The 16,812-nt window shown below is 40.8% G+C and overlaps 1 protein-coding gene across 1 annotated transcript; it reads left to right on the top strand.

Moving 5' to 3' along the window:
- The first annotated feature begins 1,737 nt into the window (after nt 1-1,737).
- dnajb1b (DnaJ heat shock protein family (Hsp40) member B1b) lies at nt 1,738-10,790 on the top strand. Its single transcript, XM_088341316.1, has 3 exons — nt 1,738-2,126; nt 8,238-8,821; nt 10,409-10,790. The coding sequence occupies exons 1-3, from the start codon at nt 1,916-1,918 to the stop codon at nt 10,640-10,642; spliced, it is 1,029 nt and encodes a 342-aa protein (XP_088197442.1). The 5' UTR covers nt 1,738-1,915; the 3' UTR covers nt 10,643-10,790.
- Nucleotides 10,791-16,812: the final 6,022 nt, after the last annotated feature.

Raw genomic sequence — 16,812 nt, 5'->3', positions numbered from 1 at the left:
AATACAAATTTGACTATAGATTTTAACCGTCATATACGGTAATTGATTGTGCCTGCGCAGCAGACGAGTTATTACGGTACACAGACCGAGCGGAGTCGGGAAAATGTAACTGAGTGAAAACGCTCTATCGTTTTCTGTAAATAAACAACGTTCATATTGAGTTTGAAGAGGACTCCCTACATCTTTTACATCAGGGGTGTCAAACAGGCGGCCCGCGGGCCGGATCGGGCCCGCTAAGGGATCGAATCCGGCCCGCGAGACAACGCTGAGGGAAGTGCAAGAGAAAAACGAGCCGCAGGTTGAAATATGTCCACTTGATGTTGCCAAAGCCAGGTGACTCTCACAAACACTGTACTTGTATTTATTTCTCTCTCTCTTTCTCCCCCTCTCTCTTTTTTTCTCTCTCTTTCTCCCCTTTTCTCTCTTCCGGCGGCAGTAGCTCAGGAGGTAGAGCGCTCGTCTTGGGATCAAGGCATCGAATCCCGGCTCGTCCGTGTTACGTGTCGAAGTGTCCTTGGGTAAGACACTGAACCCCTAATACCCCCAATAAGCAGGTTAGCGTCTTACACGGCTGCAATACAAGGCCGCTATTGGGAAATGTGAAGCACATTGTAAAGCGCTTTGGGAAGTCATTGACTTGAAAAGCGCTATAGAAATGCAGATCATTTCATTTTTTTTCTACGTTTATCACTCTATCTTCCTCCCTTTTTCTCTCACTCTCTTTATTCCCTTCCTTTGTCCCTCTTTGTCTTTCTCTGTGGCTTTTTTTCCTTCTTTTGTTCTCTCTCATGCTTTCTCCTTCTCTTTCTCTCCTTCTCTTCTCTCCTGTCTTTCTATTTCAATTTGGATTTCTTTCTCTCTCTCTTTCTTCTTTAATCTCTCACTATTTCTCTTTGTATCTCTTTTTGTCTCACATTCTCTCTTTCTCTCTCTTTTTCCTCTCTCTCTTTCTGTCTTTCTTCGTCACACCCACTCTTTTTCTCTCCCATTCTTTTTTTTTGTCTCTTTCTTTTTCTTTCACTGTGATCTTCTAGTTTGGCCCCCGGGAGAATGTTTGTTTATCTTGTGGCCCTCGACTTGAAATGAGTTTGACACCCCTGTTTTACATTAACCACAGAAATGACAACTCGGCAGCACGGCGGCGCAGTGGTTAGCGCGCGTGCGGCAGAGTTCTAAGGTCTTGGGAACCTCCTGCGTGGGTTCAAATCCAGCTACTGGACTTACTGTGCGGAGTTTGTATGTTCTCCCCGTGCTTGCGTGGGTTTCCTCCGGGCACTCCGGTTTCCTCCCACATTCCAAAGACATGCATTTCAGGTGGATTGGCCGGTCCAAATTGTCCCTAGGTGTGAATGAGCAAGTTGTCTGTCCCTGTGTGCCCTGCGATTGGCTGGCAACCGATTCAGGGTGTCCCATGCCCACTGCCTGATGATTGCTGGGATGGGCTCCAGCACCCCCGCGACCCTACTGAGGACAAGCGAGATGAGATGACAACTCGCTTGTGGAAAACGAGTTACAACATTCCTCACCCGTGTGCAAAAATGTGCCACGCCTTTCTAAAATAACAAGAATCTTCAAGTCAGCACTTCGACGAATAATAATTGTGGTGAGATTTAATAAAAAAAATCTAATCAATGTTCGACACACTACTTTAAAAATAGGTTTGTCAATGGAACGAATAAAAATAGGATATCACCGTACTGTATAAAATATTTCCCACTGTCATAGAAGGCATCATGATGACGTGTAGGGGGCGTGGTTTGCGTCAGTAGCCAGAATGTTTATATAGACGCTGCTGGCTTGTTATGGAAATTTCTGGAACTTTCCATCCAGTTTAAATTGACACTCTCCCCATCTTGTCGCACATTTCGAACCAGAACATCGACAACGAGGGACTGCAAGTTCCACAAGAAGCGAAATGGGGAAAGACTACTACGACATTTTGGGGATTAAGAAGGACGCGTCGGAGGACGACATCAAGAAAGCTTATCGGAAACAAGCCTTGCGCTATCACCCGGATAAAAATAAATCACCGGGAGCGGAGGATAAATTTAAGGAGATCGCCGAAGCTTACGATGTCCTCAGCGACCCCAAGAAAAAAGATATTTATGATCGTTTTGGAGAAGAAGGTACAGTAAAATCACTTTAACTATGGGTGTGTTTAAGGAAGCTCGGATTTTTTTAAACTACTACTTGTACTTCAGGGTAGCTCGGTTTTTATAACTTCTATTCCATTATTTTATTTTTCTTTAAACTTCTAAAAATGCCTCCTAATGACGCATCATTCTTTTGTTATGACGTATGAATCAAAATAAAATCTAGAATGTTCCACTGGGTGCAGAAATCAGTGTGCTGTCCAGCTAACAAATGCGAAAGTGACGTCACGAACCGAATTTAAAAGTAAACGTCACCGGTTTAGAATTTGGGATCGCGAATCCGGATTAAGTTGGGAATGCGGGCCACACTTGCACATAACATTTGTCAACCCTACAGTTTATTTATTGTAATGAATGTAAGGAGGGGGAAAACGTGTTAAGTGGCTGGTGTTATGTTGCCATGGCGACGGTGTATACAACGAGCACATCAGGGACTAGAGCTTTTATTTTTAAATATATATATATACAAAAAAGTACCAAAATTATCCCGATCCTATCATAATGTTCATTTCATTAGACTAAAATACGTTTTTTTATTCAATACCTTAAAAAAACAGACAATTTTTGCACTGCTTGTTCAAGTCTTTGCTATAAAAACATATAAAACTACTCTACCATGAAATAGTACACAAACTTATCTAGTCGTACCCTTAAACTTAATATTATTACTGAAAATCTTTGAAATTCCATTCAAAATAGAATACTAAAAGGAAGCTAAAATGGCATGTCATTTTAATAAATGTATATATAAAACTCAAATGTAAGAGTTTAAGAAGCTTTTTATAACTCTTACCTTTTATAACATTATTATTTTTTAACAAAATTTCTCATGAAATGATATTAAATAATATAAAGTAAAAATAAAAACGGCATGTGAAATTGTCTTAGGGGTCTAAGGAATGTGTATATATAGAACTAGATGGATAGATAGATACTTTATTCATCCTTGTAGGGAAATTCACACTTTCAGCAGTATCCTTGTGTTAAAAAAATAAAATAAAAGTTATAGAATACAAAAATACCCAATATAGCGTGTTAATAAAGAGCATTTGAATAGTGTTAGAAAAGATACACACTGTAATAAAAATAGGGTAATATGCAAATATGGGGGTGGGGTTGAATGTGGGCTTTTACTCCCCCGGGTGGGGTTCAAGAGCCTCATGGCATGAGAAAGAAATAATCTCCTCAGTCCACAATGTAAAAGTACAAGAATTTATCATTTTCTACCCCTAATCTTTATATTCATAATATTTCATATTAACGAACATACAAATGTACAAAAACGGAATATCGAATTGTCCAAGATGTAAAAGATATATATATAAAACTACAATGGATAACCTATTTAGTCTTACACCAATTGTTCAACTAATTACTTTACAACTGTATTTTAAATGAACTAAGATAAATATACAAAAAAGGAAAATAATCAAAGGGTCCCAGAAATGATATATTTTTAATAACTGTGTTTTTTCCCATTTAACACCAACTTTCCCAATCAAACTTGTTTATTTTATTTTGAAAGACAGTATTTATCTAATGTACCAGTATATAAAAAATAAAGAACAATTAACCCTGCTTGAATTTTCTTAATTGAATAGGTCAAATATAATTTTCTTAAAGTTACAGATGTTTGATTTAGTCACAAGTGCTCCTTCAATTTTTATAACGACCTACTTTTATTTCAAACAATTTTTAACGCCTTGGCAAAGGGGATTATTGTGTATTTTGTACATTATTTGAGATATCCCGAGTTCAATCAAGTCATAGATTTTGAGATTATTTGGATAAATCAATAATAAGTTTGTTATTTTTTTTATCTATCTTTCTATCTAGACATCTATATACATCTAGACATCTATATACATCTAGACATTTATCTATCTAGACATCTAACTGGACATCTATTTAGACACCTATATAGATGTAGACATCTATATACATCTAGACATCTATATATCGAGACATCAAGACATCAACTAGACATCTAAACATCTATCTATCTAGATATCCATCTAGACATCTATCTAGACATCTATACATCTAGAAATCTATCTAGACATCTATATAGATGTAGACATCTATATACATCTAGACATCTATCTATCGAGACATCAAGACATCAACTAGACATCTAAACATCTATCTATCTAGATATCCATCTAGACATCTATCCAGACATCTATACATCTAGAAATCTATCTAGACATCTATATAGATGTAGACATCTATATACATCTAGACATCTATCTATCGAGACATCTATACATATAGACATCTATCTAAACATCTATACATATAGACATCTATCTAGACATCTATCTATCTAGACATCTATCTATCTGGACATCTAGACATCTATACATCTAGAAATCTATCTAGACATCTATATAGATGTAGACATCTACATACGTCTAGACATCAATCTGTCCAGACATCTAGACATCGAGACATCTATACATATAGACATCTATCTAGACATCTATATACATCTAGACATCTATCTGTATAGACATCTATACATCTATCCAGACATCTATATACATCTAGACATCTATCTAGACATCTATATACATCTAGACATCTATCTGTATAGACATCCAGACATCTATCTGAATAGACATCTACACATCTATCTAGACATCTATCTATCTAGACATCTATACATCTAGAAATCTATCTAGACATCTATATAAATGTAGACATCTATATACATCTAGACATCTATCTGTCCAGACATCTATCTATCGAGACATCTAGACATCGAGACATCTATACATATAGACATCTATCTAGACATCTATATACATCTAGACATCTATCTGTATAGACATCTATACATTTATCTAGACATCTATACATCTATCTATCTATCTGTCTATCCATCTATCTTTGTTGTGTACTTTGTTTTATTGAGTCCCCAAAAAGACTTTTTTCAATGTTCACTTTTCAACCAGTTAATGGACTAAATCTGTTTTATTGAAAGTTTTCCTGAAAGAAAAACAAACAATCCAAAATAAATGGTATATCATCAACCTAGCCCAGAAAATCATGGGCTGCTCCTTGCACAGTCTTGTAGGACACTGCCGGCTCTTATTTCATGTTTATATTGGGTTGCTAAACAATCTAAACTTCGTCTTAACTAATGACAATAAAGACTATGTTAGCTTAGCACATAGCAACCCCCAATTTAATTTTAGTTTTTTTTTTTTTAATGTCATGCTGAGAATGATCAGAAATGGTCCGATTTCAGCTCCCAGAAAGACCATTTTTCAACATCTAAAGCTGGTTTATCGAAGGTTTGCCTAGAAAAAAACGTACATATGTATCATCAACATAGCCCAAAAAACCATAGGCTGCTCTCTGCCCAGTCTGGAGGACATTCCCATTTGTTAGTCCCTGTTTCCATTAAAATCAATAACAATGGCAACAAAGACAATTCTAACATTGGAGAAAAAAATGGTGGTAGGAATATCATGTTATTTGGATGCACTATTAGTGTAGTAATATTTCTGTAGAAATTATTTATGAAGTATTTCCACAGGATAATTTCTGTAGTAGATTTGTAGTATTACTGTATTTTTAAAAGTATCTTTGCAGGAGTATTATTGTAGTATTTCTGTTGCTTTTCTGTAGTATTTTTATTTCTGATTATTTTTTTTGTAGTATTGGGAGAATTTTGTATCATATCTGTAGAATTTTTGTAATATTATTGTGGTTGTATTTCTGTAGTATTTGTGTTGTGATATTTCTGTCGTAGTATTTTCGTATTATAGTTTTATTGTACTGATATTTTTGTAGTATTTCTGCAGAAGTGATTATGAAGTATTTCTAGAGGAGTATTTTATAGTATTTCTGTGGTATTTCTATTTCTGTAGCATATGGTAGATTGTTTTGTAGTATTCCTGTAGGATATTTGTAGTATATCTGTGATATTTTTGTAATACCACTGTGGTTGAATTTTTGTAGTAATATTTTTGTATTAAATTTTTACTCTTCTGATATTTTTGTAGTATTTCCTTGGGAGAAATTTGTACCATATATGTAGTATTTTTGTTGTGATAGTTCTTTTGTAGTAGTTCTACAGAAGCATTTATGAAGTATTTCCAGAGGAGTATTTTATAGTATTTCTGTGGCATTTCTGTAGTATTTTTATTTCCGTAGCAAATGATTATTTGTAGTATTTCTTTGGGAGAATTTTGTACCATATATGTAGTAATTTTGTTGTGATAGTTCTGTAGCAGTATTTTTGTATTATAGTTTTATTGTACTGATATTTTGTAGTATTTCTGCAGAAGCATTTATGAAGTATTTCCAAAGGAGTATTTTATAGTATTTCTGTGGCGTTTCTGTAGTATTTTTATTTCTGTAGCAAATTATAGATTTTTTTGTAGTATCCCTTTGGTACATTTTTGTAGTATATCTGTAAAGTTTTTGTAATACCACTGTGGTTGTATTTTTGTATTATAGTTTTACTCTTCTTATATTTTTGTAGTATTTTTGAAGTATTTCTATATTTTTTTCAATTTTTTTTTTTAATTTTCAGGATAAAAGAATAATATGTCCTGGTTTTTAAGGCACTAGATTTGATATTTAGTTTTGGAGTAGGGTTAGTTGTGTGAAAGTGATTTTTTTCCCATCTCGTGACTTCAGTGTGTTTAGGAGCGCTCGATTTATGTTTATTACCTCCTGGTTGTGAATTACGACTGGGACATAAAAGTGTCGAGGTTACATCATATTTTTCTAGCTGTGTAAAAACGGAATCAAATTGTTGTCATTGATGACCACAAACTGTTTATGAGATGCAGTACTCCATTATAAATATGTCACTGGCCAGAGAGCAGCCCATGATTTTTTTTGGGGCCATGCTGATGATTCTTAATTTCCTATTTAGTACCGTGCACCTAGCATACCACTACCACACGGTGATGCTGTATGCCACGTAAAGGTGTTAAGTATAGTCCAGGTTCTGCTTTGTCCTCCAGAGTTGGTAGGAAGCAACCTATGATTTTCTAGGCTGCATTGATGACACTTTGTAAGGTTCCAATGTCTGCTTCCATGCACCTGGCATACTACATGGTGATGCTGCATGAAGGTTTTCAAGTATTGGCCTGGTTCCGTTTCTTGTCAAGAATGGGCACAGAGCAACCCATGGTTTTCTGGGCTGTGTTGATTCCTCGCTCCAAGGTTTTGTTTTATTGTCTCTGCTGCTGTGTACCCAGCGTGGTTGTTTTCAAGTATACCTCACTGCCGTATGCCATGTGTAAATGTTTTGAATTCTAGGGAAGGTTATGCTTTGTCCTCCATACTGGGCAAAGAGCAACCGATGATTTTCTGGGCTGCATTGATGACACTTTGTAAGGTTCCGACGTCTGCTTCCATGCACCTGGCATACTACATTGTGATGCTGTATGCCGCGTGAAGGCGTTTAAAGTATAGGCCAAGTTCTGTTACTTGTCAAGAGTGGGCAGAGAGCAACCCATGGTTTTCTGGGCTGTTTTGATGCCTTGGTCCAAGGTTTTTATTTTTTATTTTTTTGTCTCTGGTGCTGTGTGCCCGGCGTACCACGCCCTAGGCCACCTGTGGTTGTTTTCAAGTATACCTCACTGTGATGCCGTGTGTAAATGTTTTGAAGTATGGGGAAGGTTATGGTTTGACCTCCAGAGTTGACAGTGAGCAACCGATGATTTTCTGGGCTGCATTGATGACACTTTGTAAGGTTCCGACGTCTGCTTCCATGCACCTGGCATACTACATAGTGATGCCGTATGCCACGAGAAGGCGTTTCAAGTATCGGCCGGGTTCCGTTTCTTGTCCAGAATGGGCAGAGAGCAACCCGTGGTTTTCTGAGCTGTGTTGATTCATCGCTCTAAGGTTTTGTGTTTTTTTGTCTGCTATGTACCCAGCGTACCACACCCTAGGCCAGGTTGTTTGCAAGTATACCTCACTGTGATGCCGTGTGTCAATGTATAGGGAAGGTTATGGTATGTCCTTCATACCGGGCAGAGAGCAACCCATGATTTTCTAGGCTGTGTCGATGACTCTCAGCATACAGTGACGATTGACTTTTTCTATTTGATCCAGGTCTGAAAGGAGGCGGTCCCTCAGGGGGCGGCGGCGGCGGCCCAGGCAACTTCAGCTACACCTTCCAAGGCGACCCCCACGTCATCTTCTCGGAGTTCTTCGGGGGCCGAAACCCCTTCGAGCAGTTTTTCGGGGGCCGCAACGGAGAAGAGGACATGGACACGGACGACGCCTTCGCCCGTTTCGGGATGGGCGGCGGCGGGTTCCCGCGTTCTTTCAGCTCGGGCGTGGGCGGCTTCGGCGGGCACGGCAGCGTGGTGAAGAAACACCAGGACCCCGCCGTGGTCCACGAGCTCCAGGTCACCTTGGAGGAAGTCCTGACGGGTTGCACCAAGAAGATGAAGATCTCCAGGAAGAGGGTGAACCCCGACGGTCGCTCGCTGAGGAGGGAGGAGAAGATCTTGGAGGTGCAGATCAAGAAAGGCTGGAAAGAAGGCACCAAAATCACCTTTCCCAAGGAGGGGGACCAGACCCCCACCAACATTCCGGCCGACGTGGTCTTCGTGCTGAAGGACAAGCCGCATCCCGTCTTCAAGAGGGACAACTCCGACATCGTCTACGCCGCAAAGATATCCTTACGAGATGTAAGTTCTCATCGAGTCTTTTGGAGAGAAAGAAAGAATTTTTGTCCCTGCGGCAAAATGGTCTTCGTGAAATGTTTTGTATTTTTTTTTGTCTGAAAAATTCCAAAAAAAAAGATCTTTTTAAAAAAATCTATGTTTAAAAAAAAAGAATGGAATTAAAAAAAAAAAAACTCTTCGTCATGCCGCCTAAAATGCATCCCTCTCTTTTTCTCTCTCCATCGCTCGCTATCAGTCGGCAAGGCTTTTCATCAAAGTGCTCCCCCCAAAAAAAAAAAACATAGACCCATTTCAAATAGATAATGGGTTTCAATTGGTTCTCTCCCTTTTTCTCTGTCTCTGTCTGTCTGTCTGTCTGTCTGTCTCTCTCAGTCTATCTTTCTGTCTCTCTCTCTGTGTCTGTCTCTGTCTCTCTCACTGTCTGTCTGTCTGTGTCTCTCTCTGTGTTTCTGTCTCTCTGTCTGACTCTCTCTGTGTTTCTGTCTCTCTCTCTGTCTCTCTGTCTGTCTGTGTCTCTCTGTCTCTCTCTCTCTCTCTTTGTCTCTCTGTCTGTCTGTGTCTCTCTGTCTCTCTGTCTGTCTCTCTCTCTCTGTTTCTGTCTGTCTCTCTGTCTGTCTCTCTCTGTCTGTGTCTCTCTGTCTGTCTGTCTGTCTCTCTCTCTCTCTCTCTCTGTTTCTGTCTGTCTCTCTCTCTCTCTCTCTCTCTCTGTTTCTGTCTGTCTCTCTGTCTGTCTCTGTCTGTGTTTTTGTCTCTCTCTCTCTCTCTGTCTCTTTGTCTGTCTCTCTGTCTGTCTGTGTCTCTCTGTCTGTCTGTCTCTCTCTCTCTCTGTTTCTGTCTGTCTCTCTCTCTCTCTCTCTGTTTCTGTCTGTCTCTCTGTCTGTCTCTCTCTGTGTTTCTGTCTCTCTCTCTCTGTCTCTCTGTCTCTCTCTCTGTTTCTGTCACTCTGTCTCTCTTTGTGTTTCTGTCTCTCTCTCTCTCTGTTTCTGTCTCTGTGTGTCTGTGTCTTTTAATCAAAGTGCTCCCCAAAAACCAAGACCATTGACTAATTTGAAATAAGTAGGGGGTTGCAATTTGTTCTCGCTCTCCGTCTCTTGCTTTCTGTGTCTTTCTCTGTGTGTGTCTCTCGCTCTTTCTGTCTGTCTCTCTTGCTCTCTCTCTCTGTCTTGCTCTCTGTGTCTGTCTCTCTCTCGCGCTCTCCGTCTGTCTGTCTTTTAATCAACCTGCTCAATCGACTCATTTGAAATAAGCACAGGTTTTCATTAGATTCTCGCACTCCGTCTCACGCCTCCTGTCTCTTGCTCTCTGACCGTCTCTCTCCGTCTTTCTCTCTGTCCGTCTGTCCCTCTCTGTGTTTGTCTTTTAATCCCAAAACAGCGACTGATTTAAAATGCGTACCGGGTTTCAATTTGTTCTTTCGCTCCGTCGGTAAGTCGTCCCAAAAAAAGGCGCGACACTACTTTGCGTCTTTTCGCTTTCGGTGGCTGTTTTTGGTCCCCCAAAACCGGGGTCTCTGTATACTCGGGTCTTTTCCGACATCGCGATTTTCTAGGAATGCCGAGCCTTCTCACGCGGACCCTCCTGTTTTTTCAGGCCTTATGCGGCTGCACGGTGAACGCTCCCACGCTCGAAGGCCGAAAATTGACGGTAACGTCGACGGACGTGGTCCAACCCGGGACGAAACGGCGCATCAGCGGCGAGGGGCTACCGTACCCCAAACGGCCCGACCGGCGAGGCGACCTCATCGTGGAATACGAAGTCAAATTCCCCGAACGTCTCAGTCAGAGCGCCCGGGACACCATCGCCCAAGTTCTGCCTCGATCCTGAACCCTAAACCCTTTGGACTCTAGACCCGTCTATTGATATTTTTGTACGCCCTCGTGTTGTAAATATCACTCGTTTGTTTGCTGTTGTTGAAATGGATGCTCGCGAATAAACGGACTGGCTTTTTGCGCCGACGGCCATGGAAACCATGCGACTGCTTCGGATGGCTTTAATGATCTGCGAGGAGATGAAATGGCCCCGATCCAAAACCGGGTTGAAATACCTCTGGAGTCGTTCGGTTTTTATTGAGTTTTCCACAATTTCTCCCTTAAAAAAATATCAAAATCTTACCCCAAACAATCTCAACAACCAGACAAAAGAGCACTTCAACTTCATATGTGGGAAAAATGAAAAGCGCTATATTTACGGTGTCTTGCAAAAGTATTGACCCCCAGGACTTTTTGACTTATTGCCATATTTCAGCCTTCAAACTCTTGGAAAAATATTCAAAACAGTTAAACCATTGTTCAACCTCCTTTTGCTGCAATCACAGTCTTTTTGGACATCTTGAAACACAAATATTTGTCTATTCTTCCTGAGAAAACAGCTCAAGTTTTTTAGAGGGACGGTGTGTAATATTTAGCGCCTCCTAGATCGAAAAAAAAAAAACATTGATTTGAATATTAGGGAAAAATACCTTGATTATTATAACGTTTTTTTTTTTAAATCTAAAACCAATTATTTAATTATTTTATATGTTTTAATCCCTACCTAAGGTGGCCACCATTTTTGTCTGGCAACTTGCTGCGCTCTGTGCCACTGGTTTTCTAATGCCATCTAATGGTCAAATATGACTTGGGTTGGGAGCTTGACTTGGAAAAAGAAGAGTGGTGGTGCGAAAACCAACTCAAATTTGGGAGGGGAGAATTTCCCCTAAATCAGGGGCGTCAAACTCATTTTAACTTGGGGGGGCCACACGTTGGAACTAACATTGTCTCGGGGGCCGGAAGGGTAGATTAGAGGGAAAGAAGAAAAGATAAAGAAATAAGAGAGAGAGAGAGAGAAGTAGAGAAGGTAGGACGAAGAAAGAAAGGGAGAGAGGGAGAAAAAAGCACGCGAGAGAGAGAGAGAGCATGAAAAACAAGAGATAAAAAGAGAAATAGTGAGAGAGGAGAAAAAAGAAATAGAGTGGAAAAGAGAAGGAGAGAAAGGAGAAGGAAAGAAAGAGAGAAGGAAAATGGAAAAGAGTGAGAAAGAGAGAAAAGGAAAATAGGAAGAGAGCAAAATAAGGTAAAAAGACAGAAAAAGAACAAGAGGAACAAAGATTGAGAAAAAGAGAAAGTGAGAGAAAAGGGAGGAAGAGAGAGAAAAAAAGAGAAAGAAATGTAAGTACAGCATTTGTGAGAGGCACCTGGCTTTGGCAACATCAAGTTGACATATTTCAACCTGCAGCTTGTTTTTCTCTTGCGCTTCTCTGAGTGTGGTCTCGCGGGCCGGATTCTATCCCTTAGCGGGCCTGATCTGGCCCGCGGGCTGCCTGTTTGACACCTGTGCCCTAAATGGTAAACCTCACCTCATCTGTTGCACGGAATGTGGCCAAACAGTTGGCTCGAGAATGAATGCACGAGGAGAGTTAGATAGTGCAAGAAACGGGTACATGTTCCAACTATTCTTCCTCATCTAGCCAGCCCAAACTCTACCTTGACATATGCTTTGTGAAATCTCCCGTTCTTCCTGATTAGCCACTCCGGCATTGGGTGATTGTGTTAAAAGACTGTGTTAACAGATTTATCTTACATTTCGAAAACAAAAATAAACAGGAAACAAAATAAGGACAAAAACTATTAGCATTTACTTGAACACCTACAAAAACGTACGTGAACATATTTGACAAAATAATACGTACTTAAACACACGAATTGTACATAAACCATAGAAGAAGAAATGAAATACACAAAAACGTACATTAAAAAAACATCAAAGAGTACGTAAACATATAACCGGCATAATAACCGGAAAAAACAATTATTTAAATGACCCCGCTACAGGAAAAAATAACACTTACGTGAACATATTTTAGGAGTCAGGACCAGAACGGAGACGGGACCCACTTGCGTTACGTTTCTCACAGTTTTATTGGAAGAAATGAAAGGGTTGCCACCACGATCCGGTGATCGCTGGGCGTGGGGAAGCAGGTCGCTCTGAACGCGGTGTCGGGAACGGAAAAAACGGGTCAGTAGCCGGGACAGGAGAGCAAAAACCTGGTCGGGGTCGGAAGCGAGTCGTAAGCCAGGTCAGAAGCCGGGACGGGAGAGTAGGTGTGATCAGGATCAAAAACAGGTCGAAGCCAGGAGACAGACGGGAGCAAAAAACAGGTGGGAGTCAGGGTCGAAAAAGGCTTGCCTAGTGTTAACTGAGGTCCGCAGACGGACTGACAACAGGGGACAGATAGGAGTGGGTTTAAATGGGGACAGGGAGCCAAATTTTCCATTCTTTCTTGCTGTCTTTCTCTTTTCCCTCTCTGACTTTCTTTTTCTCTTACTCTGATTCTCTTTTTTTATTAATCTTTCTCACTCCTTTTCTTTCTCTCTCTCTTTCTCTTGCTCTCAGAAAAATATAAAACTGCTACAGAAAAAAATAACACTGTTACGAGAAATGAAAGGGTTGCCACCACGAGCCGGTGAGGAAGCAGGTCGCTCTGAACGCGGTGTCGGGAACGGAAAAAACGGGTCAGTAGCCGGGACAGGAGAGCAAAAACCTGGTCGGGGTCGGAAGCGAGTCGTAAGACAGGACAAGAGAGTAGGCGTGGTCGGGGACAAAAAAGGTCAGAAGCCGAGACGGGAGAGTCGATGTGATCAGGATCAAAAACGGGTCGAAGCCGGGGGACAGACAGGAGCAAAAAACAGGTGGGAGTCTCGGTCGAAAAAAAGGCTTGCCTAGTGTTAACTGAGGTCCGCAGACGGACTGACAACAGGGGACAGATAGGAGTGGGTTTAAATAGGGACAGGGAGCCAATCAGAGTCCGAGGCAGTTGCCAAAGGAGCTAGCACAGGTGCTTCACATCAGTAATCATGACATTAGTCACAATATTGAGTATTACACACTGGGCCTTTAAGGTTTCAACAGTGAGTTCAATCCAGGCTGGAGCAGAAAAGCATAGGCCACAAAAACGATTTAACGATATTCCGGGGGGCATTTTTACTGTGACACATGGGGGGCGGCACAAAAACTTTCTTTCAAATTCGTGTCAGGACCAGAACGGAAACAGGACCCACTCGCGTAACGTTCACCATACGTTTTATTGAAGGAATGAGAAAGGATACTCAGCTTGTGATCCGAACACGGAAGTGGATCTTCCGTAGCGAGCGATGGCGGCGTCAGGGGCAAAAAACTGGTCAGTAGCCGGGACTGGGAGAGCAAGATGTGGTCGGGGTCGGAAACGAGTCGTAAGCCAGAACCGGAGAGCAGACGTGGTCGGGATCGAAAACAGGTCGCAAGTCAGGACGGGAGAGCGGACGTGGTCAGAATCAAAACGGGTCGACAAACGGGAGCAAAAACGGGACAGGCGGGAGTCAGGGTCGAAAAAAGGCTTGCAGTGTAAAAACGGAGGTTCGCAGACGGACTGACAACAGGGGAAGGATAAGAGTGTGTTTAAATAGGGACAGGGAGCCAATCAGAGTCCGAGCAAGGATGAATCATGACGGGTTGAAATGGATGAAATGCTTGGAGGGGGTCTTGCCCCGGGAGTCATTTGGTGTAGAAGCGCCCCTGCTTAGGGAAACGCAGAGAGAAAAAAAGAGCCGCAGTTTTAAGAATGTCCACTTGATGTCACCCAAGCCAGGCACCACTGGCAAAGGAACTGTTGAAGTATTTTTCTTTTTTCCTCCCGTTTTCCCTTTCGCCGTCGCTCTCTTTCTATTTTTCCATTCTTTCTTGCTCTCTTTCTCTCTTTTCCCTCTCTGTCTTTCTCTTTCCATTACTCTCTTTCTTTCTCTCTCTTTCTCATGCTCACTTTTTCTTTCTCTCTATCTCTTCTTTCATTTTTTTTATCCTTCACCTGTTTTTCCTCTTTTTTTTCTGTCTCTCTTGCTTTCTCCTTTTTTCTCAATGTCTCGCTATTGCTCTCTCTCTCTCTCTCTCTCTCTCTCTTTTTCTCTTCTTTCATTTTTTTGATCCTCCACCTGTTTTTCTTCTTTCTTTCTTTTTCTGTTTCTCTTGCTATCGCTCTCCTTTTTTCTTAATTTCTCGCTATTGCTCTCTCTCTCTCTCTCTCTCTCTCTCGCTCTGTCTCTATCTATCTTTTTCTCTTCTTTCATTTTTTTGATCCTTCATCTGTTTTTCCTCTCTTTCTTTTTCTGTCTCTCTTGCTTTCTCCTTTTTTCTTAATGTCTCGCTATTGCTCGATCTCTCTCTCTCTCTCTCTCTCTCGCTCTGTCTCTATCTATCTTTTTCTCTTCTTTCATTTTTTTGATCCTTCATCTGTTTTTCCTCTCTTTCTTTTTCTGTCTCTCTTGCTTTCTCCTTTTTTCTTAATGTCTCGCTATTGCTCGATCTCTCTCTCTCTCTCTCTCTCTCTCGCTCTGTCTCTATCTATCTTTTTCTCTTCTTTCATTTTTTTGATCCTTCATCTGTTTTTCCTCTCTTTCTTTCTTTTTCTGTCTCTCTTGCTTTCTCCTTTTTTCTTAATGTCTCGCTATTGCTCTCTCTCTCTCTCTCTCTCTCTATCTCTCTCTCTCTACCTTTTTCTCTTTCTTTTTTTGATTCTTCACCTGTTTTTCCTCTTTCTTTCTTTTTTTGTCTCTCTTGCTTTTTCTCTCTTTTTTCTTAATTTCTCGCTATTGCTCTCTCTCTCTCTCTCTCTCTCTCTCTCTCTCTTTCTCTTCTTTCATTTTTTGATCCTTCACCTGTTTTTCTTCTTTCTTTCTTTTTCTGTTTCTCTTGCTATCGCTCTCCTTTTTTCTTAATTTCTCGCTATTGCTCTCTCTCTCTCTCTCTCTTTCTCTCTCTCTCTCTCTATCCATCTATCTTTTTCTCTTCTTTCATTTTTTTGATCCTTCATCTGTTTTTCCTCTCTTTCTTTCTTTTTCTGTCTCTCTTGCTTTCTCTCCTTTTTTCTTAATTTCTCGCTAATGCTCTCTCTCTCTCTCTCTCTCTCTATCTTTTTCTCTTCTTCCATTTTTTGATCCTTCACCTGTTTTTCCTCTCTTTTTCTTTTTCTGTCTCTCTTGCTTTCTCTCTCCTTTTTCTTAATTTCTCGCTATTGCTTTCTCTCTCTCACACACACACTCTGTCTCCGTTGTTCTCTCTTTTTATATCTCTTTCTCTCTTTCTCCTCTTTCATTTTCTTTTGCTCTCTTTTTCTCCTTCTTCCTTTCTCTTAAACCTTTTAGTCTGGCCCCTGTGAGTTTTACTTTTTTAGCATGTGGACCCCTGCTAAAACGAGTTTGAGTAACAAAAAGAAGGGGAAAAAAAGGAACAGAAACCTATGCGTACGCACACAAATAATAGCAATAAGAGTCAAACTGGAGCAAAAACAAAGGAGGACCACCCGGTGGCGTTCCGCTTTGCTAGACGAGCGCTAAAGTTTTAAGTCCTCTTGACATCCACCTCCCATTTTAATTTCCCGAAGCATAGTTCTTTCGGATTTCGGTGAAAAAAATGCTCCGATTTCCATTCCTCCTGAATGCGGCGACCCTCACAGTCAACTTTCCTTTTTTAATTTAAGTCCTCTTGACATCCACCTTTCGTTTTAAATTTCTGAAGCGCAGTTCTTTCGGATTCAGGTGAAAAAAATGCTCCGATTTCCGTTCCTCCTGATTGCGGCGGCCCTCACAGTCAACTTTCCTTTTTTAATTTAAGTCTTCTTGACATCCACCTTTCGTTTTAAATTTCTGAAGCGCAGCTCTCTCGGATTTAGGTGAAAAAATGCTCCCATCTCCATTCCTTCTGAATGCGGCAACCCTCACAGTCAACTTTCCTTTTGTAATTTAAGTCCTCTTGACATCCACCTTTCGTTTTAATTTTCTGAAGCGCAGTTTCTCGGATTTTGGTGAAAAAATGCTTTGATTTCCATTCCTCCTGAATGCGGCAACCCTCACAGTCAACTTTCCTTTTTTAATTTAAGTCCTCTTGACATCCACATCCCATTTTAATTTCCCGAAGCGTAGTTCTCTCGGATTTAGGTGAAAAAATGCTCCGATCTCCATTCCTCCTGACTGCGGCGACCCTCACAG

Source organism: Urocampus carinirostris, chromosome 8, assembly GCF_059441175.1.
Source record: "Urocampus carinirostris isolate Australia breed hairy pipefish chromosome 8, RoL_Ucar_1.0, whole genome shotgun sequence".
In the NCBI taxonomy this organism is placed as follows: domain Eukaryota; kingdom Metazoa; phylum Chordata; class Actinopteri; order Syngnathiformes; family Syngnathidae; genus Urocampus; species Urocampus carinirostris.
This window is presented reverse-complemented; position numbering and strand designations above follow the sequence as displayed.